At 47.4% G+C, this 21,453-nt stretch overlaps 1 protein-coding gene across 1 annotated transcript in view; it reads right to left on the bottom strand.

Annotated features, from left to right (window-relative positions):
• Positions 1 to 21,453, bottom strand: part of LOC105693973 (cadherin-related tumor suppressor) — an 88,763-nt gene that overhangs the window by 12,167 nt on the left and 55,143 nt on the right. The window contains exons 2-7 of the mRNA XM_048650378.1: positions 20,115 to 20,480; positions 17,571 to 17,807; positions 14,624 to 15,013; positions 13,606 to 14,022; positions 13,176 to 13,508; positions 12,898 to 13,075 (exon numbers count right to left, since the gene is read on the bottom strand). Of these exons, the coding sequence (XP_048506335.1) occupies positions 12,898 to 13,075; positions 13,176 to 13,508; positions 13,606 to 14,022; positions 14,624 to 15,013; positions 17,571 to 17,807; positions 20,115 to 20,480 (1,921 nt within the window). The remainder of the gene's footprint in view (positions 1 to 12,897; positions 13,076 to 13,175; positions 13,509 to 13,605; positions 14,023 to 14,623; positions 15,014 to 17,570; positions 17,808 to 20,114; positions 20,481 to 21,453) is intronic.

The following is a 21,453-nucleotide window of genomic DNA, read 5'->3' as shown; positions in this document are numbered from 1 at the left end:
ATAGCGAGACAAGAGTTCCCAAGTCGCGAGATCTTATGCAGGCGATTTCTCGCAAGGCACGCCTCGGTGTAGGGTATGACAAATTCATCTGTGATTAGCCCCGTGCTGTGACCACACGTAGGACAAACCTTCGGTCGGTCGCTTGCTCACGTACGAACGTAGGTACCGCATCGGAAACGGCGGAGTATCGCGAAGAAAGTTTTTTTCATTCGTCGCACGTTGTTGCACGGACCTTGCATATAACGCGTACGCTTATAATACCGGTGTATTCTTAATGTGTAAACTAGTGCTGAGGAAGGAAACGGAGACGCTCGTCATTTCTCACGGTGACAACGTGCCATTCCCTGTTATTCCATCTGGCCTAGGGAGTGACGCGTACACACGTACACGAATATAATCGCAAAAGAATTTTCAGCCGTTAACCGGTAAGAGCTCATAGGCGACGCATCGCGATACCTGTGCACAATCATTCAACGACGTGTAGCGTGTATACACATATTAAGTATAGAGATAGACGCGCGTAGTTACGGATACTAAGAAAGCTCTCAGCCGAAGATCCGAAACTTATTTTGTATTCAGATTCACAGTTCAGTTATCCCGGTAGGCTATGCATCTCGTAGGATGATATTAATCGGTTGCTCGGGAATGGTTCAACGTGTACTTTGCAGCTGTCCGTCCGTCCATCGGTCGAGCCCGGTGGCAATCGAATAAAGTAAAGCTTCTTGCGATGACCGGACATGCAGGGCAATACCTACGCGTTTATACCTATACGTATATATATATATATAGATATATAGAACTAGTTTGTTCACATTCTACGGCTAGATAGTGCCGCGGCACCGGGAGGAGCGAAGCCGTTGGACAATCGTTGTATCGCGACGCAGGGGTTGCACCGTGTGCCTAGCACGTGGCCGAGCTTCGAGTTACTTACAATTAGACAAAGTTCTTAGCCGCACACGTCCGTTTCCATCGCTAAATTAACGAAGAATTCCACACACCGATTGTAGTTTTACCATTTGGGGTGGCAAGGGCGTCGGATAGAGGGGTATAATGGTACGGTGGTGGATCTTGATGACCGGATAGCTCTTCGCGGAGCGAAATGGGCGCAGCATGTGGGTATAAGCACGGGGTTATAGGTGGAAGGTAGATGTGTGTGTGTGGGTATACGGGAATAAGAAGTAACTCGTAATAACGCGTTATTTCACTGGGTTATCGCCTCAGCCTCGACGATTTCAATAAACTTCGGTTGATACTGCACGGAATGCGAATGGAAGTGGTGTATGATCGCGTAAGGGGCGAGGTACGAACGCCGGGCAACAAAAGTCGCGAAAAACTTGATAGAGATGAGAGGCGTAGGAACCCCTGCACGGTGACGAGATACGAAGAAGAGGTGCGAGAAAGCGGAGGTGACAAATGGAGAAAAACAAAAAAATTAAATAAAATAAAAAATGGTGAAAAACCGAAGTGAAAAATAACGCGGCTTCGTTACCCCCGCGACGGTCTCGGCGAGCGTTGCTCTGAAATCGGAGGTACCCTGGCCGTCGTGCCGCTTCTGGCGAACCGAGCAAAGGTGCAGAAGTCGAATTCTACTGTTTACACTGGCGGGCGGGCGGGCGGGCAGAAAGACCGGGCATCGGTAAGGTCGGCTTGACTTTCGGCGTTTGGTCACACAGACCGATACGCCTACGGGGCACAAAGCTGCGTCCGAGAGAGAGATGAAGAAACAGAAGAGTAAAATGAGATGGAAAAATAAAAAGACATCGTTCGAGTTTAACACGGCATAAGGCAAGTGGATGTGTGCAGGGGAGGGAAAAGGGGAGAGAGTTCGTGCCTCTTTGCCTCTGTCGGGTACAGCCGTGGTTTTAATTTATTGAACCTTTGTAAATTTAAATATTATGATTTATGGTATTGTTACGACTGCCCTGCCTCGAACGGAGCAGCGGACCAGTCAGTCGGTAACTAGTAAGTAGTAACCAAGGAAGAGAACGAGCTCGAATCGGGGAGGAGGACTTTACCAAGGTCGGTCACGGAGGTTCGCGAGGGTTATCGGATTTCGCATTGTTGTACCTCCTGCCGATGCGCCTCGTCTCTGCAATCCGATGGCCCGACCGGATTTTCAAAAATTTCTGAAAACCACCCGGTCCAGATATCCGAGTATTTACATATATTACAATTTTTTAGCGAAGTAGTCGTATAGATTGTAAGCCGTAAATTTCCATCTTTAAACGTGCGGAATAAATTAAGGGATACGCGAGTAATTTCAGACGATAAATGATACGGGTGATCGTTGCGGAAATTCTCTCTCGCCTGCGGATCAGTTTGACCGTTTCTAAAACCTGGCCCATTAACGAGACGTACCTACGCCCGGCTCGTTCGCGCTCAAATTTCATCTGATTTCACGAGCGCGCAAACCTTTGTGTTTGACCGTACAGAACCCCGTAGCTCGAATCCCCTATTCAACGCAGCCACTTCTCGTTCTTTAGTTCTTTCGCTCCGCATGGCCGCTACGTGAAAACGAAATGATTATTTCCAAAAAAACTACCAAGCCCGAAGCAAATGAAAGCTCGTACGCCTTTAAATATATAAGTAACCGGCCAGGTTCACGAGTCGTTAATGTATTTTTTCATTTCAAGTCTTCAACGGGTATTTACAGTATTTACGGTCACGGTCCCATTTCCTCATCGATCGCCGCACCTCGCGCGACCGACGCCCTTCATTCGTTAGCTTTCTTCTCGAAGAAATTGAGGACCGCGCATTTTTTACCCACTTTTATATTACACACGGTTTGGTCCTGTTGTAGTTTCGTTTCAATTGATCCCATGAAACCCTCATTGTATGCACGAATGGCCGAGGAATTCCCCATAACGATAATATCACCGAAATTCCGTCAGTGTTTCCAGCTTTGGTTCTCCACAAGAATCGGTCTTAATGAAAAAATATGCGTCGCTCGATTGATTCGATTGCCACCACACGGCGAGGCGAGATCCGGAGATTGGACGAACGTAGGCGCACCTCGCTCTAGGGGGTCATTTCAATCTCTAGGAAACTTAACGCGGGTCTTTGTAACTTCGGAGTCACTCTGAAACCGATAGTGACTCGGGGTTGTTGCTTCGCGCACGAATAAGAAACGATTTTTTTTTCTCCTCCTTTGTTTTCTCTGCGAGGCATTCTGATCCGCGCAATTCCGCGATAACGTGAATGCCCTTTATCATCCTCGACGAGCGTTGCTGCGACGTCTCGATGCTTCGAGGGCGGTATATTATCACGGGGTAACGTGATGCGTCGGCATTGAAACGGCGCGGATATGACGCAAACACGTATAGGGTGGTTCGTTGGTTGCTCCTGCCCAGAGGGTAATTTGATTGGAAAACGGGGCGTGTGGGTTGGTCGAGTTAACGGATAGCGAGGTGTTTAGGCACTTTGTAGGAAATTACGGAGCTCCGGGCCACGAACAAATTTGCCTTATTTGATATCCTTGTTTATAGGCGGCGTGGTATGCAGGTGAAGTTTAGCCACGCGTGTTTTATCGAGGAACGGGACACGCGGATGAAATCGATCAAATTGATCGGACGCCAGATTTTTGATTCCCCATGCAGTTCGCGTGCCGCCGAAAGAGAAATTAGTAAGCCGCCGGCGCTCCAATTTTGTCCTCACGAATTTCTCAGTTTGCAATTTGAATAAAGCCTGACGCAGCTGACCGATCTCGATTTTGCCGGATTATAATTCGATGCCGCAGCCACGGTACGTGAACTAGCTCCGGATCACATGCAACTTGTATCCTGCACCGGGCCTCGATGAGAAGATGCTGCAGCCCACGCAATAAATTTACCCATCCGGTGATCCTGTTCTGAAAAGTTGATGACCAATCAAAACTCGGAACGCGAGATGAAACGAGATGGGCGTCCTGCTCCTAAATTCGTGCAGCGAAATGAGCGTCTACCCATTAGTGCCGTTGCATTTTGCTTGTGGGCCGATTGGACTTTGCGAAATTGGTGAATTGCGTCCATGAACGGTGATGACATTTTATTCGTTTGCTGATGGGCTGAGAGGTCGATGTGTAATTTTTTGAATATGTCAACTGAATGCTCCTTACGATTTATGGTTTTTCAATTGAATCGGAAGTCGCCGGGCCAAAAAAAACGCCAAACTTATGGCCTCGAGTTGGCTCGAAATTCGAGCCAAATTTCGACAAGTTTTGTTATAGAGTTTTATATGCTATTCTCATGTATTTCGATCTCAGGAACCCGAATTCACAAGTTAAATTGGTCTATCTACAAAATTAAATGAGTTATCGCCAATTTTTCACTTTTTTCATGTTGTTGAGAGCAGAAAAATTAAGACATATCAATTAGTTTTAGTCGTAGACCCACTTTGATTCATCGCAATCCATGCATGGGTCGAAATATTCGAATTTCTCGGTCTACGAGGGAGCCCGAGCTTAGCTGGAGTCAGCGTAGCCAGCAGCCTAGCGCTTTGTTGTGAGACGTCACCTTCGGGGCTGAGCAGAGGTGACACCCCACAACAAACCGCGCGCCCGTGGCTACGCTGACTCCAGCAAAGCTCGGGTTCGCTGGTGAATTGAAAAATTCGAATATTTCGACCCTTGCATGGGTTGGGACGAATCAAAGTGGGTCTACGACTAAAACCAATCGATATATCTTATAATTTTTCTGCTCCCAACAGCGAATAATCGATGATTACTCGATCGATTGCATGAGTAGATGATTTTGGCTTTTAGATTTGGATTCCTGAGCTGATTATACGTGAGATTACTCTTGAAAAACCAAAAACAAATTTGAATTTTGAGCAAAAAATAAATCATTGTTTTAATTGGGTTTAATATGCTTTTCTTACGTATTTTGATCTCAGGAATCCGAATCTGGAAGAAAAATTGACCTATCTCTAAAATTGGCCGAGTAATCGCCAATTTTCAGCTTTTTGGGGTCAAAAATAAAAAATTGATTTTTCAGTCTATATTAATGTAATTTGAGCTCAGGAATCCGAATCTGGAAGAAAAATTAATCTATCTTCAAAAATGACCGAGTTATTCCCATTTTTTCGCATTTTTTTGCATAAATTTGATGATATCTCAAAGGGAAAAAATCGTAGCTCAATTTAGACAACGGATTCGTGTTCCTGAGGTCAAAATACGTAAGAAAAGTGCCATACGATCAATTTTCAAAAATAAAAATTTTTGGTCAAAATTTGAAAAAATCGTAAGGGGTACCCCTTGGAAAAATCTCAAATTTTGGGCAAAAATTTTTATTTTTTTAAATTGATCGTATGACACTTTTCTTACGTATTTTGACCTCAGAAACACGAATCCGTTGTCCGAATTGAGCTACGATTTTTTCCCTTCGAGATATCCTCAAATTTATGCCAAAAATCGCGAAAAAATGGGGATAACTCGGTCATTTTTGCAGATTGATCAATTTTTCTTTCAGATTCGGATTCCTGAGCTCAAATTACATCAATATAGATCAAAAAATCAATTTTTCATTTTTGACCCAAAAAAGCGAAAAATTGGCGATAACTCGGCTAATTTCATAGATAGATCAATTTTTCTTCCAGATTTGGATTCCTGAGTTCAAAATACGTAAGAAAAGTGCCATACGGTCGATTTTAAAAATACTTAAATTTTGGCTCAAAAATCGAAAACATCTAACGGGGTAATATTCCATTTTATATGCTATTATGATGAATTTTTACCTCAGAAATCCGAATTCTCCAGTTAAATTGATCGATCCATAAAATTGATCAAGTTATCGCCAATTTATCGCTTTTTGGAGCAGAAAAATTGAGATATCTCGATCAGAAAAATTCGTAGATTGACCAAAACATTCGCTCACGAGTATTAATTAAACCTCAGAAACTATTTATCCGATTCACAATCCGCGTTCTCTGTAGCAGATCGAACGACAGCTATAGGTCTAATAATACTGTGCAAAATACGGAAGTATTCTCATTCGAAATTGCTATTAGGTATTTTGCTAGCTACAGTTTCTGCCCATCTAGAGAATGTAATTAACCAACCCGAAGTAACGATTAGTCAGGGAACCCTTTTCGGCCGGACTTTTACGACCCGACTAAATCGTACCATCGCAGCTTTCCTGGGAATCCCATACGCGGAACCACCGGTCGAAAATCGGCGGTATGAGTTACAAGATCATAAAAATTACGTGTCACGTTCTCTGTACTCTTCTTTTTCTCGATCACCAATCTTCTGTAAGGGTCCCAACGAATCTATGACCAAAGCTGACTTCGAAGTGGTCGAAAACATGGTGGAACTGCTGACATCCTCAGCTATCATTCTTTCTCGTCGAACCGATTCTCCAACGACAATGTTTCCAGATCTACAGCGCTCTCAGATTCCAGGATCAAAATTGATTGGGAAAATACAAAATCGGCATTTTTGGTGCGCCGTGGGCATTGGTTGGAACCGAGGGCGTCCAGGTCCACACGTATATTCGCGTTACGTGAATCGGCGTGCATCACATGTGGGAGAATTGACTGCACCGCGTGCAGGCGAAATGAAACTGAAAGTATAGCCGGGAGGTATGCCCGTGCGGCGGAATACCGGGCGAGAAGAGGACGGAGCTCGAACAACGCGAGGTAGAAACTTACGGATGAATTTAGTGACAACATAATAAAGCCAGCGAACGAAAGCTCTCCGCAAGCTTCCATGCCACCCCGTGCGTCTCGCGGAACCTTTCGAATCGCGACGGACGGCAAGAATATTGCGCCGCCTCTACGGATATAATACTCGGCACAAGAGCTCGCTGTACGGTGAACGTGTACTGTATAGGGTGTATATTTAAGGTATGTAGGCGCATGTATAGGTATAATATATATATATGCGGAAGGATATTTCTAAGGAAGCGAAACAGCTGAACAGTTACGTGTGTTTTATTTTATTTATATACGGTATAATGTCTGCGGACTGATTCACTTCGTGCTGGTTGTTTTTTTTCTTTTTTTTCTCTCGTTGTTCCGTTCATATCTGTCTGCAATGCGCTTTATTTCGCCAGTCAATTATCATTCGATCCCCATTCGAGTAACTTTGAAAGCATATTTTAGAATCGTGACTAATTGGTTATTCGCGGTTATCGTTTGCGGTATAAAATTTGCTACGAGTATACGCAGGTACCGTTATTTACCGATCTTAGATTGTTTCATGCCCGATTATCGGCGGCTCTCATATAGTCCGCTGCAACTCCGCTTCTATACAGTTTCGATTCTATACAGCTCATTCGACTTGTATGTATGTACTTCTGCGTTATCGGCGATTCAACAGTCGTTAACGGATCGAGAAAAAGTACATCTTTCGCTCCGTACCCTTTTCAATCGAGAATTGTTTCTCCGCATCGATCTACGACGCGTAACCTATTCAACGAAGTCGATAAAAATTTCTGAAACGGAATCCCGCGGAGTCCGGAGTCGGTCCGCGAGAATCACGTACGTACGTACGTACACACGACGCAGGGGCATCGGTCGTGTGTGAATGAGGCGAGTCCTGGGCGCTATTAGCGTCACCCGGCCACGCACGGTGCATCTCTTCGTGCCTCGCGTCGCTCGTAACGTGGTACTAGAGGGAGGAGTCAGGCAGGCCGGAGTCGGGCCTTCGGGGTCCGGGGACCAGGGACCCAGGAAAGGGTTCAGGCCCCGAAGAAGCGCGGAACGTGGCTTGACGGCGACCTTGTGCTGTCAGGCGCGTCGCCATTGTCCCGTGCGAAACGCCTCCATCAGAAAACTCGAGAGAGTCCCCGATCCCTCCGCCGCTTCGTCCTCTTCGCCGAGCGACGCGCCGCGTATCTTCCCTACCTTGCGTACCTGTATTATTCGGATGTGGAAAAATGCGCCGGGATACGGGGATATCCGAGTAAATTAACGACTGATAGAGGTCAACCGATATATAATCGCGATTATTATACATGGATAGATTCGTCGTTACGTGGCGCCCGTTGTCGTCGTGTCACCGATCACGCTTTTCAAGGTCACGCGTCTGTCACAACAACAACAACAACAACGCATCGATTGAACATCGACAGGTGTGGCCGGTTAGTTAGCTTGTACTTTTTTCTGGATTCTCTTAGCGGTTTTTTTTCGTTCGGAATTGCCCCGCGGAATTTCCGCATCTGTACGTATGTAGCGGATATCCCAAATTAATCGAATGACTGACCCTTCAAAGAAAATTTCATTCAGAATTTAAACGGCGTCCGATCAAACCGATTGGTCCGCGTACACATATCCGTGCGGTATACTATTTTCATTTCAACGCCAATAAAAGAGAGTAACGGTCTGGATGTTTGAATAAAGTATGTATGGTATATACAATATGCGAGCGCGGTCGGGGCCGAAAATATGTACGTGTAAGGTACGCGGACGTATTAATACACAAGTGTCTACACAATGGCCGGTAAAAGAGAGAGAACGAGGCAGAATAAGAGACGCGGAGGTAAGAGGAGCGGAGGATCACGAGGACTGCGAGGCGCTCGCAGGTATATCGTGGCGAACGATTATCATAATCGCACGTCACAACTCTGGAGTCGAACGCGCCTCGCGAGACCGGGCCTCGCTTCTAGGGTGTGCCGACTACGACGCCCGCACCGGGGTGCCCCGGCGTCTCCAACACCCCGCCGATTTATTCGTGTATCAACAGTCGATTATTCAAATCTAGCATCAAACGCAGACCCCGAATCTCGCGTACAAAACAACAACAACTAAGATACATTTTCCTCGCTCGATCGAGGAACCCACGTGTCATTCGACGTCTCCGAAATGCACATTTCCTCGTGACAAATCTTGGAAACATTTCACCAAACCAAGTGAGAAAAACAATCGATGCGAGCGGTTTGGCAAGTTGTGCTCCCAAAGGGAACTTCGACGGGCATGTTTTGAATTTTGAACAACGGCACGAAGCTACGGCGGGTGATCTCAGTGTGGAAGGGTGAGACCTTCGGAGGATGAAAATTTTTCGCAACTCCCGGGTAATTAATGTCGTCGAGCGAGGACGAAATTATGGAATTCAACGCCGGCATATAAAGTGGCCGCCCGCGGGGTTCGGACGATACCGCCTGGCCTACGTATACGTACGTATTATACATACTTTGTAGGGTATAGCCGGGGCTACACGCATTCGCTCACGTACGTACGTACGCGCGGCTACAATACGCGCGTATTATGCGCGTGTACAAACACGGTGCGTGCAACGTGCGTGCGACGAGTGCAACAGCGTGGCTGTCTACGTACCGGTCGAGTAGTACTGTTCGGCGTGATCGAACCCACTTTGTCTCTTCAGAATTCAGATGCCTACATACCTATGCCGTCGTTCAGCGCCCAGCCTTCCTTCCATCCCACGTATAGCGGGGCACATATTATTCCGTGGTGTGTATACCTCTACGGTATACCTGTACATATATATATATATACAGAAATCCACGCGCATCCACGTCCACTTTTCTACCGTCGCACACGTGAACATGCCGCACAAACTGTATACCGCGGCTCGCGGTCTTCTAGCGAACGCATTCACTGGAAACATACATAGAAGTAGCGATGGTACCGAACGGACATCACGCGGCCTGGGAAAGGGGTCAACCTTGTCGTACCTGAGGCTCCGCGGCACCGTTCTTTCTTTTTACTACCTTCAATTTTTCCAACGCACATTTTTCGCTCTCCAAAGAACCCGAAACTTCGATTAATTATCTCTCGCCGCCGACGTATGTTTCATCCCAGGCGAGTAATTGGCCGTAAAATTAGTATACCAGTTTCTACAATGGGGGAATTCGCATACCTAGACAACTATTTAAATTTCGGCGTTAACGCGCTCGGCTACACACGGTATTCGAAAGGTCACGATTCTTCGGCTTTTATTTTTCCATCTCGTTGTATCGGTTTCTGCCGAACGAGCCACGGTATGGTTAGGTTAGGTGCCCGCGTGGCTTACCGATACACCGCGCGTATGGACGAGTTAACATCCGAAACAGCCGAAATCGCCTTGGGATAAGTTGGGATCGCTTGAAAGACAGAAGAATCTGCTGGCACATAAATATTACATAAATAATGAACGGTGCCCTGTTACGTCGCAATATCGTTGCGTAAGATAAACTAATTCTTTTCGTTCTTATTTTATTTTATTTTATTTTTTTCGTTTTTTTTCTCGTTCACGGAACACGACTTCATTACTCTTCGCGTATTGTTTCTCATATTTTCGAAATGAGAAATTATGTCGAGCGCTAAAAATTTTTCAGTCCCAGCGTCGAAACCGATATGCGAAAATCGGCTTTCCCATTGTTAAGTGTAATCTCTGCATTTAACGACGTTTGTAAAATTGAACTTTTCACTTCTGGCATCTAGCATTTGAAAGAGTGCAAATTATATATTTATGTCGGTTGCGAACGGTAGTTAAATTCATGCTGCACGGTGTAATAACATTAAACTGTGGTCTCAGTTTTATGTGGAACACGTTCGCACATGTTCGATGAACGTATACTCAAGTGAAATGCCATGAAAATAACACAGGGTGGATACAGTTGCACAAACTTTTTATCTCGAAATGGTTGTGGACCACGAACTTCGCGTCACGGACGCAAAAAATGATACGGCATCGTAGGATCCGAAATCGAATATCGCCGCAGCGTACACGATTTAACGTCAGTTGTTCAGCGTTTGTACCGCGAAGGTTGACGATTTGACAATATCGAGGCGACCGAGACGAGAGGACGAAGAGTTTACTACACGCGCACCTACTCGAGGAAAGTAGATCGATCAATTGGAATCGTTTATGTAATTGCAGACCACCGCGGAGTCGTAATTACATTTTTTTCTCCTCTTAATTTTTTTTTTTAATTTTTTTTTATCCTTTTTCGTTTTCTGCCAGACATTTCAATCACGCTTAATAACAGGGTGCGGTTCAAATGCTAACTAATGGCGAAGAGAATCCGAATGAAAAAGGCACGAGCAAATATCTCGACGGGCTGTTTAAATACACATTTAAATCTATCCGTAGATATCGCGCGGGATCTAGATACGTGTTCGGACGATTTGCTTGCCCATTGACGTATTCGAGATAGCTATTATTATACCAGCGAACGACCGCCGCTAACGTTCGCGTTTCTCGCAATCTATCGGGGCGTTTGATTGGTCTCGCGTGTCGTTCGTACCTATCGCTGTACGCAGCTAAGAATAATATGAGAACTCGTATCGGTCGCCGCGAGGTTTGATGCACAGATAATCCGTGAGTCGAGACCGAGTGAGTAGGTACCCACCTTATACCTTATATACCTTACGCCTTATTCTGTATGCACTCGTGGCCCATCTCGGACCCAGCCTCTTCCCCGTCGTTCAAGTTAAGCTGCGTTCACGCGGCGAAGGTGCGCGTAGTACCAGAAAAAAAATAAAATAAAAAACTACATATTACTCGTCTATCGATTGCCCTAAACGTTTCGCGGCGACGCTCCGTTGCATTCTTCGACTACAGATGGTCCGCGTGCGGCAAGTGAGGTGAGATTAGACGCGACTGACGTACAACCGCGTGACGCTAGATTTGTCGCTTTTTGTTCGGTGTGTTTTATGGAAAAGATTATCCGCTCTTGGATTTATTATAATCCTACGGGAGTACAACAACTTGTTCGCCTCTGAAGTACAGCGAGCGTCGCGGTCCGGCAGCGAGACGCGTGTGCCGACCAATCGATCCCGTATCGTTCGATCTTAAGGTCAATCGCCGCTCTTTGGTGATTTTAATCGCGGAGGAACCGAGCATCCGAAAGGTATGACCGAGGGGTGGTCGAGGGCCCGCTCAGGAAATATACATATAGAATGGACCGGTAGGCGTTGCCGACGTTGTCCTCGGTGTGAGCGCAGCCTTAGGCTTAAGCCTCGGCAGTCCGGCATTCCTGTTTCCTCTATTGGTTTATTTTGTTTCGACCTCCGCGTGTCTCTATCTCCCATCTATATCTACGAGCCCCTCGCCGTGGCTCGACTGTATCGCGCATGCGTGCATCACGCTGCACGCGGGACACCGAGCGTAACTTCGCGGGGGGAGGAACAGGGAGGGCGAAGGGGATTCCCTACCGGCCGAGCAACCACCGTACACCACCACCGGCTACCAGATCCACCGGCAATCCCGTGTCCGAGCCATCCCGCGTACGTACGTACCATGCCTTTTACCACACCTCGCCACTCTCCACTTCACTTCACTTCACTTCACTCCACTCCACTCCACTCCACTCCACTCTACTCCACTTCACTCCACTACATCCTACTTCATGCAATGCACACTTCGCGCAACACTTCTAAGGAGACTGGTTATTAATGACGTTTGTATTAAATGGAAGTGCCGGCGGTGAATGCGACTACCCCCCCGAAGAGTAAAGTTTCCGCCGGCCAATTGAAACGTATGGGTGTATCGGGTATTCGTAGAGCTGGGGCCAGGTGCATCCCGGAGGTGTGCGGGGTACGCGGGTTTCGCGATCCGCGCACCGAAAGCTTCGAGGTGGAAGATCGGCGAGCTTAATCAAATAGTCGCACGTGTGTTTCCTCGATTCTCAGCTACTGCAACTTCAAGGTCCGAACGGAGCGTATCCAATGACACGGCGTTCCGCCCGCGCGCGCGGGCGGGTGCGATATGCTAATTCTTACGTGTACGACACCATCCACTCGCCGGTCGTACCCCGAGCACCTCACCGCCGGTTGTTCATTTTATCTAAGACCGTCGGACAATCCCGCTGACAAAGATCCGCGAAGTGCATATCTCTCGACTCCGTCGGAGTTGCTTGGGTACAGCGACGGGTATTATCTCAGCGAAGGGACCGAGGTGTGACGGGATCGTCAATAGCCGCGCGAAGAGAGGACTCTTTGTATCCTTCGTGAAAGACGATGTTACAAGTTCGAACTTACCGGTATCCATGGCGACCAGTGTCAACGTGTATTCCGGCACCATCTCCCTGTCCAAAGCTCTGAGTAGAAAGATATCACCGGTGCTGGCGTTGATGCGAAACAAATCCGTGTCTCCCTCTTTCAAAAAGTATCGCACCTGGTCGTTGTAGGGTGGAGTATCGGCGTCGTAAGCCTTCACCTGGAACAAACGGGAGTAGTGGATTCGAGTCGACGTTGACGATAGTAGCGCGAATGCGCTCGAACTTGGTGAAAAAGGAAAAAGCGACGACGTGTCTCACCTGTATAACGAATCCGCCTCCGGGCGGCACCATGTTCTCCATAACGTGCGCCAGGTAAGGAGAATCGAGAAAGACGGGAGCGTTGTCGTTTATGTCCAATACGGAAATGGTCACTTCCGCCGTGTCGTGGCGCGAGGTCTCGCCCACTTCGACGGCGCAATCTTCTCCCCGGATGGTCAGAAGATATCGCGCTTTCCGTTCGAAGTTCAAATTTTTCGCCACTCTGATGACACCGCCGTCTTCGGAGATGGTGAAGTCCCGGTTATCGTCACCGGCGGCTATGCTGTAACGCACCCTGCCGTTCGCACCCTCGTCAAGATCGGTAGCCGAAACCTGAAATTGCAACGCGCGTTTCGCTGTAGACGATATTCCGCTTTCGGATTCGCTTCGTCAACCAAACGGAAGTCGTCGATATCAGCTGAAAATATACCTGGAGAACGCTGGCCCCTATGCTCGCGTTTTCCGCAACCGTTGCCGAGTACAACCTCGGATCGAACACGGGGGAGTTGTCGTTCTCGTCGTGTACTGTTACGACGATAGTGGTCGACGATGATTTAGGAGGCTCTCCTCTGTCCCTGGCCATCACCTCGAGCGTGTAGTTGGGCTTGTGTTCGCGATCGAGAGCTCCGGAAACACGAAGGAGACCGTCAACGGCACCGAGACTGAAGGGAAGCTTGTTGTGTTCCTCGAGGCTGTACTCTACGTAGCCGTTACGACCTTCGTCACGGTCAACGGCCTTTATCGCCATCACCACGGTGTTCGACGGCGTGTTCTCCATGATCGTCGTTTGATTCGGTGAAATAAATTCCGGGGCTACGTCGTTCACGTCCAAAAGTACCACGGTGACCTGGTGACAAAGATTCGGTATCTCCTCATCCGATTTCTATTTCGTGGAAACATCTCGTTGACGTCGCGGCAAAGCGCACGCCCTTGCTTCGATTGGATACGAGTTTACGGATCCGCATAATCGATTACGGATAGGAATAGAAAAAAAAAAAAAAAAAAAAAAGAACGAGTTCCCGATCGGCAAAAATCCTGTACTCGTCGTTATTGAACGTGAAAAAAATGGGGGAAAATATTTCTTGTACCGTGTGCAGGCAGCGTGGGGATCAGCAGCAACAGCAGCAGCAGCTGGTTTCGGGTACTATAATATCCGAACATCAGCTTGTAGTTTAACGCTGATTTTTATCTCCCGCGCGCGGTGGAAACGAAATCAATTAAAAGTGTCAGCGTGAAGTGAGTCGGAAATGGAATTCCATGACTCAACGCGCATCAGGAGCGAAGACAAGCGATTTAATTGGGTCTGGCGAGCTGCTTTGTGGCTCTTCGCTAATTGGATGATATTAGCCCAAGAGCTCGTCTTCATTCCCGACGAAATCACACGAAAATTTTCAAAAGGCGCGCTCACGGTCTACCCGATCTACATCTTTTTTCGCCGTATGACTCACCTGTACCGTAGACGAAAGAGGTCGATAAGGTGCTTTCGGACAGTCGGTGGCGCTAAGCACCAAATTGTACAGTGGTTTGGTTTCGCGGTCCAGCGATCTCCTCGTGAACACCGTGCCGTTAAGGGCGACGCCAAAGTCCCCGTTTTCGTCACCCCCTGCGATGGCGTAGACGATTCTCCCGTTATCCCCGGAGTCCAGATCTTGAGCGCCGACCGATAACACCGCGGTACCGATCGTTGCGTTCTCCAAAACCTCCGCGGCGTGTGGACCCGACTCGAAAGCCGGGGCGTTGTCGTTCAAGTCGATGACGTTACAATAAACCGTCACGGTGGAGGAAAGAGCCGGAGTCCCTCCGTCGGTCGCCTGCACGACGAGGATGTAATGCTGGACCTAGAGGTGAGAGAAAATTATTGTTTCGCACCAGTTTCCCCGAATTGTATTCTTTCATTTGTTCGTTCCTTTCGCCAAGTCCGATGTTGATTCTCACTGGAATTTTCATCTAGTTCGTATCTTCTTCCGTTCGATCGACGATTGATCGGAAATTACATTTGAGAAGTGGGAGGGGAATACCGCGACCAATTTCAAGAAGACAGAGGGGTCAACTTTCCGTTGTCGTCGTAGTGAACATATCCGAACGGATCGCGACGATATTTATCTTTCGTGATTGATTTTTGTTTGATGAATTTTTTTCTCGAGACGGAGCGGATGTACCGGCGTTTCCGATCGCCCCGCATTTATATGCGCGAATACTTAGTGCAGAAGAACGGAATTAGTCTCGTCTGGCGGAGCGGTGTGTGTGGAGTGTTTCTTTGAAAAACATATATTTCAAGAAGCATTTTATTCTTGTTTTATTAGAGGAATGAACGGAGCCGACCGATATAATCGTTCGTTACGTCAAAATCACTGTGTTTCTGCGTTTCGAATGTGTTTGAAGCGATCGTCCGCAGTGCGCAGCTCACTCGGCTGTTAATCTTGGCGTGTATCTGTTAGGGCGTTTAGGTTGATGAAGGGTTCTATAAGCGGCCTTTCTCCCTCCTCCCCCCTCCCTTCCACTATACTCTTCTTTTTCCTATGCCCCCATGCTCTTCTGCCGCCACGGTTTACTCGGAGTGATGCTGCACCACCACCACCACCACCACCGCCGCCGCCACCGCCATCGCCAGGACTCGGACCTAGCATTAGAAGCGACCCGCAGACGTCTGTCAGGCTTAAATTTTAAAATCTTAGCCCCGATGCTAAGCCTGTATGGACGGGGATAGCGCTGAAGGCGCGCGTATAGCAGCCGTCCGTTATCGAGGCCGGAGGCAATGGTCAGTCCTTTGTGATAGAGGTCCTCGTCCTGATCCTGGATTTCGATCGCGGTGGCGCGCCGCGTAGCCGCTTTACTTTATATATGTATATATTTATATACACAAGTTCGTCTATACGTCCTCTGCGTGAATACTACTCCACAGTCGGGAGATCGATATAGATTCCGTTTTGTTCCAATTGTAGAGCGCGATGGGTTACGGTATACGTGTACCGAAGCCCTTATAATACTGTACAACGTCGGTGCGGTGGGGGCGCGCGGTCGTCTGCGGAATGCGGAGCGACATTTGTCACAGATGACAGCAAATAAAAGTAAATTATAAATTTCATCGGTGCAAGTTACAGGCGATGCGAATGATTTGCAAAAAACTTGCAAACCCTCCCGAGGTTGTACACACACGTGGCCACCTATATATATATATATATAATATACGTATGTATACAATACGTAAGTGTAGGTACTGGAGTCGGAACAGCGTATTATCGAGCGATGATCCCCCTTCGTCATCAGCTTCTCTCACGATCTTTTTTATAACGTGTTAAACCTCAATTTCGTTACTGAATCGAATGATGATTATATAAAACTTTTCTGCTCTAACGCTTCGTTTAACTTGACCGATCAAATTTAATTGTTGGCGTATCAACGAACAATAAATCTAATTATACGCGATTCGGTGCTACGCACGTACGTACCTACGTCCGTATTATATCTACCTACGCTCATACTCGAATCGACTCTCTGTGAAGAAAAGAATAAAAAAATGGAAAAAAAAATCGGACCAAACAATGATAAAATGATAAAATACTACACGCATACACGTTACGTACAGTATGCGTAACGTATGTACAAGAACAACGATACAGCGACGTAATTTCTACGGCACGTGAATTAGTTGAGGAATATCAACAAATTGCCCTCCGCAGTACAATTATTTTCGCCCGACACACGTTATATCTATAGGGTATGTATATATGTATATGTATATATATATCCTTACGAACCAGTTTCATTTTTAGCTCCGCAGGGTAACGCTGCAAGAGCGGTAACTAGCGCGGTGCAACTAGACCTTTTTTCCCCTCTGAATTTTTTATTTTCTCCTCTCCTGGTTCTTTTTTTTTTTTTTCTCTTTTCTTACTCTTTCAAATTTTTTTTAGGCCTCGATTTTTTCATTCCTCGTCATCCGCCGCTACCGTTCGTGGCGCGAGTCAGGTTTATGCACAAAGCATGTCCTGTTTCATAAAGTGTTCGTATTCGGTGGTTAATACCGGCGACCGCCGATATATTCTCAAACGAATGAGATCGAACGAGTACACCGCTAACGACGGTATACATAAATCCTTAATTGACTCGGTCACCGGTAACGATTACTCGTGCCTATTCCCATGGTCCGGTTATATACATCGGGCTACACGGAATAATTTATCGAATTGCAAAAACAAAAAATTGTTGTACCCATACCTGCGCAACGTTGCGCGGTATACACACACGTCTCGCTTTATCCGAAATAAATATAGCGGAATAAATTATTTGGTTTTTTATTTTATTTTTTTTCTTCTTCTTCTTCTCGGTGCGACGATATTTTCTGATTTTTCGTCAATTTTACGGCTCGTTTGCCGGTACGTAGAGGCGTACACATACCTGTTCGTAATCAAGACTGGCGGTGAGAGTGAAAACTCCGGTGCTCGGGTTGAGGGAGAAAACGTCGTTAGCCCAGTCGGATATCAAGGCGTAGCTCATTTGGCTGTTGAGCCCTTCGGCGTCGATGTCAGTGGCGACCACCTGGCCAACGCGACTTCCTCTTAGGGCGTTCTCAGGAACGTCGAAGGAGTAAGCCATGGCCTGGAATGTGGGGGCATTGTCGTTCGTGTCCGTTATCTGGAACAACGCAGTTGAATAAGTTGTTGCTTTCTATTTTTCTATTTTTTCTGTTATTTTGTTATTTTGTTCATTCTGTTTTTTCAGTTTTCGTTTTTTTTTTTTTCGCTATCGCTAGTCGAAAGGGCGATATTAAAACGAAGTTGCAACGTTTGATCTATCGACCATTGTATGCGAGATGCCCTAAAAATTATTCAATTGCAAAAGCGTGCGTTTGATACACAGTTACGCAGCACAGGACTATAATACGTGTACGTCGTATACGTACGTACGTAGGGTACGTACACTGTATTCACCGGTGTGCGGAGTACAACAATAATCGACGTGAAAGTGCAGGTGAAACGAGCATCTTCTCGGAGATAAATACAAACGGCGGTTTTACCGCGGCGAAGATCTCCTATGAACTCGAAAATGAAGAAAACAGAAACAAAAGAAAAAAAAGAGAAAAAAAAAAAAAACAACGAAATAGCGGTGAATAAAAAATTCACACAGATCGGACGGTCGCAGAAGCCGCGTGCAGTATCCTTGGAAAGTGAATCGGTGCTGTTGAAAAGCAGGATAAACGGACGTCAAACAAATTAAAGTTGGAACGGCATTCCGATTTTGGCGACTGAAGACGTCTAGGGTCTTGGCGAACGAGAGGACGTAATGGCGGGAGAGGGGTTTGCAAAAACTAGCCGAGCTCCGAGATGACGAGAAGACGCGCTGACCGGAGGAGATGGGGGGGTAGAGACGAGGCGGGGGAATGATGCTGAATGCGACGGGGGGGGGGGGGGGGGGGGGCAGGGAGGTAAGGGGGGCAAGGGGGGCAAGGAAGAGATTCCGCAACTGTCCATCGAGAAGGCGCGTCTCGTCTTCCAGGGATGTGTGCGGTCAACTATGATCGGATTGTCGTTCCTTATCCCTTTCCGAGAGAGAGAGGGGGATAAAACGGGAGGGAGAGCGACGAGGACGGCGTCGCGGAGGGACGAGGGGCGGAGGGAGGGGGAGGAGAGGCCGCGAATGAGCGAGAGAGCGAGCGGCGAGGGATCGGAAGAAGGACGAAAAAAGGACGGCGAGGCGGAGGAATCGGAGAGAGACGAAATTTCCTCGAGATATCTCGAAGCAAAGGCGCGAGCTCGAGAGGGACGGAGAGTCCGGCGTTACCGGCTAACGAAGAGTGTTAGTTGACCGTAAGTATTGATTGCCTTGCATTTAATTGCTTCGACGAATTGCTGCAGCCGCGAAAAACGACGCAAAGAAGGTACGCTAACTTCTCCTCGGTGCAGCGCGGTGGCGAATTACCACCGTATTTCTTTCACTTGCGCACATATCGTACGCTTCGGTTTTGTTAGATTTTTTCCTCGTTTTTCATCAAATAATAGTTTATCGAGGATCAAAGGATCGCAGGACATCAAAGCGACGACGTTACTGTTAAACGATACGTATAGTACAGTTACATAGTTTCAATAACGCTCCAGGTTACTCGTAACGGATATCATAATTTTCAGCTCTAACGAACGGTGTAAATTTTACGTCGGGAACACGGATAACGTTGAACGTATACCTATACACGTGTATATTTATTGCTCGGGCGTCGCGACGCGGACGGCTCCTTACGTCGGAACAGGATATGCCGGGGTGAAGTTAACCCACGCGCACGCGCCTCGAGGGCTCAAAGGTCACCCCTTCGCTTCCTGCTCCGGGTTCATCGCCGATTGGCCATTGGGTAGGTACTATCGGCCTGGTGTGTCGTTAAATACGGCCCCCAGCCTAGAAACTCGAATATTGTTCTTCTTCCCTTCGCCGCGATGGAACCGCATTGTTGTCGGTGGTTATTGTAGGACGTATGTACGCGCACGCAAGCCGCTCTTACGGTTAAATCCAGATCAATGAAATCCGAGTAAGATCATTAAGGGCATCTCGCCTACTTCGGACTCTCCTTCAGCTCATTTGTAAAGCATTCGTATTCATTTCACACCTGTCGTCGGTTGTCGTTCTGCATGAGAAGTTTCTGGTTTTGCTTAAGGAGCCACTAATAGCCCGGTGCCATTGTGTTATTAGCGTTTAAAAAAAAAAAAACAACAAAAATAAAAAATGAAATGAAGAAAAAAAAAAATAAAGAAAATGAGAATGAAGAAGACAAAACGTGGGCAGGCAGGTCGGTGTGTATAGCTCTGTATATACGCTCACGCGGAGAACGCGGTCGGGGAACGCGCGGACGTTGACGAATATAATGAACGGCGCGGTGCGCGAGCAGTTCTGAATATAACAGCTCGCTGTGTCGCGCTCTTGGTACGGGATGATTAAAGATCCACGTAGTCTTACCTGGATCGTCAGAGTGACATCCGTGTACTGGACTCCGTCGTCCGCACGAACTCTGAGGATATATTTTTCCTTCGTCTCTCTGTCAAGCGCTTCCGCGAGCCTCAGTTGTCCGGTGGAGGGGTCCAAACTGAACTGGCCATCCGCTTCGTTATCCTTGCCGTTGGTTCCACCCGTCTCTTCGTCGGTGTGGGACGTTCCCGGACGGGGTACCAGAGTGTACCTCAAGGTCCCTATGGTGTCGGGGTCGTGAGCGCGTAGAGCCGCTATCAGAGTACCGGGTGGCGCTTCCTCGGAGACGTCGAACTTCCAAGGACCGGCTCCCCACGTAGGCGCAACGTCGTTTTTATCCAATACCGTAACTTTGACCTGCGACAGAAATAACAAGCACGTGAATCGACGCTGCGCGTGTACACGGATACATACGTACGTACGTACGTATATAAAATTGCGATTACACCCCGGTGCGATGGGGAATATGCTTTCGCTTATTGGCGATAGCTGACGGAGAAATATGGATGTACATGGACAGGTGGACGTACGGACGGACGGACAGTCGGATAGACAGATAGTCAGATAGATAGGCGGATAGATCCGACATGGTTTATTAGTACCTGGAACCACGGTTCCCTTGGGCCACGGTATCAAATGCAGAGTGAACTTGAACATTATCGATTTTAACGATCACACATCGACCGCAAAGGTGTCCAACGAACGGTGCGCGTACACGTGTGAGCCAGGCGTTCTCGATCCCTCAGGTAGCGAAGCTCTTACGTTTTTACCCGTTGGACACCTCTTCTCATCCATGGATATTAGAATCAAGATTAAATATATGTATACGTATGTTTGTGCTCGGAAAGACACGCGTCACAATTCCCGTCTCGTCACCGTTCCGCGGGCGAGCTACCCTCGCGCTCTTTTATCCGCGTCGTTGTCATTCGTACTTTCCGTTTCCCCAGCAGTCTCTCTCTCTATCTCTCTCTCGTCGTCTTCGCCGCGCGTATCTTTTGGGGGAAAAAAACGTCCTCCCTACGGCGCAAACACCTCGTCCACCTTACGTACAATTCGGCCGTTGATTTTAGCGGTTATTTTTCGTGGCGACGGACGGATCGAACATTACGGTACGATAATTACGCTAGCAGCTTATAGCTCGCGGTTTGAAAAGTATTAGTTGAGATACGAGAATGGTCACGAGGTTACCGAGCGGTGACTTGAGTTATGTTCTCGTCGTCTCGATAGATCGGACGAAAGTTACCCAACGGAGTATTAGAAAAATCCAACTAACATTGCCGTGTAAAGTATAAGAGACGGACACAAAACGATACATAGCCGGAGGGCTTCT

The sequence above is a fragment of the Athalia rosae genome, chromosome 2 (genome assembly GCF_917208135.1).
Source record: "Athalia rosae chromosome 2, iyAthRosa1.1, whole genome shotgun sequence".
Lineage (NCBI taxonomy): Eukaryota > Metazoa > Arthropoda > Insecta > Hymenoptera > Athaliidae > Athalia > Athalia rosae.
Note: the sequence above shows the minus strand (reverse complement) of the source record. Positions and strands in the feature narration are given on the sequence as shown.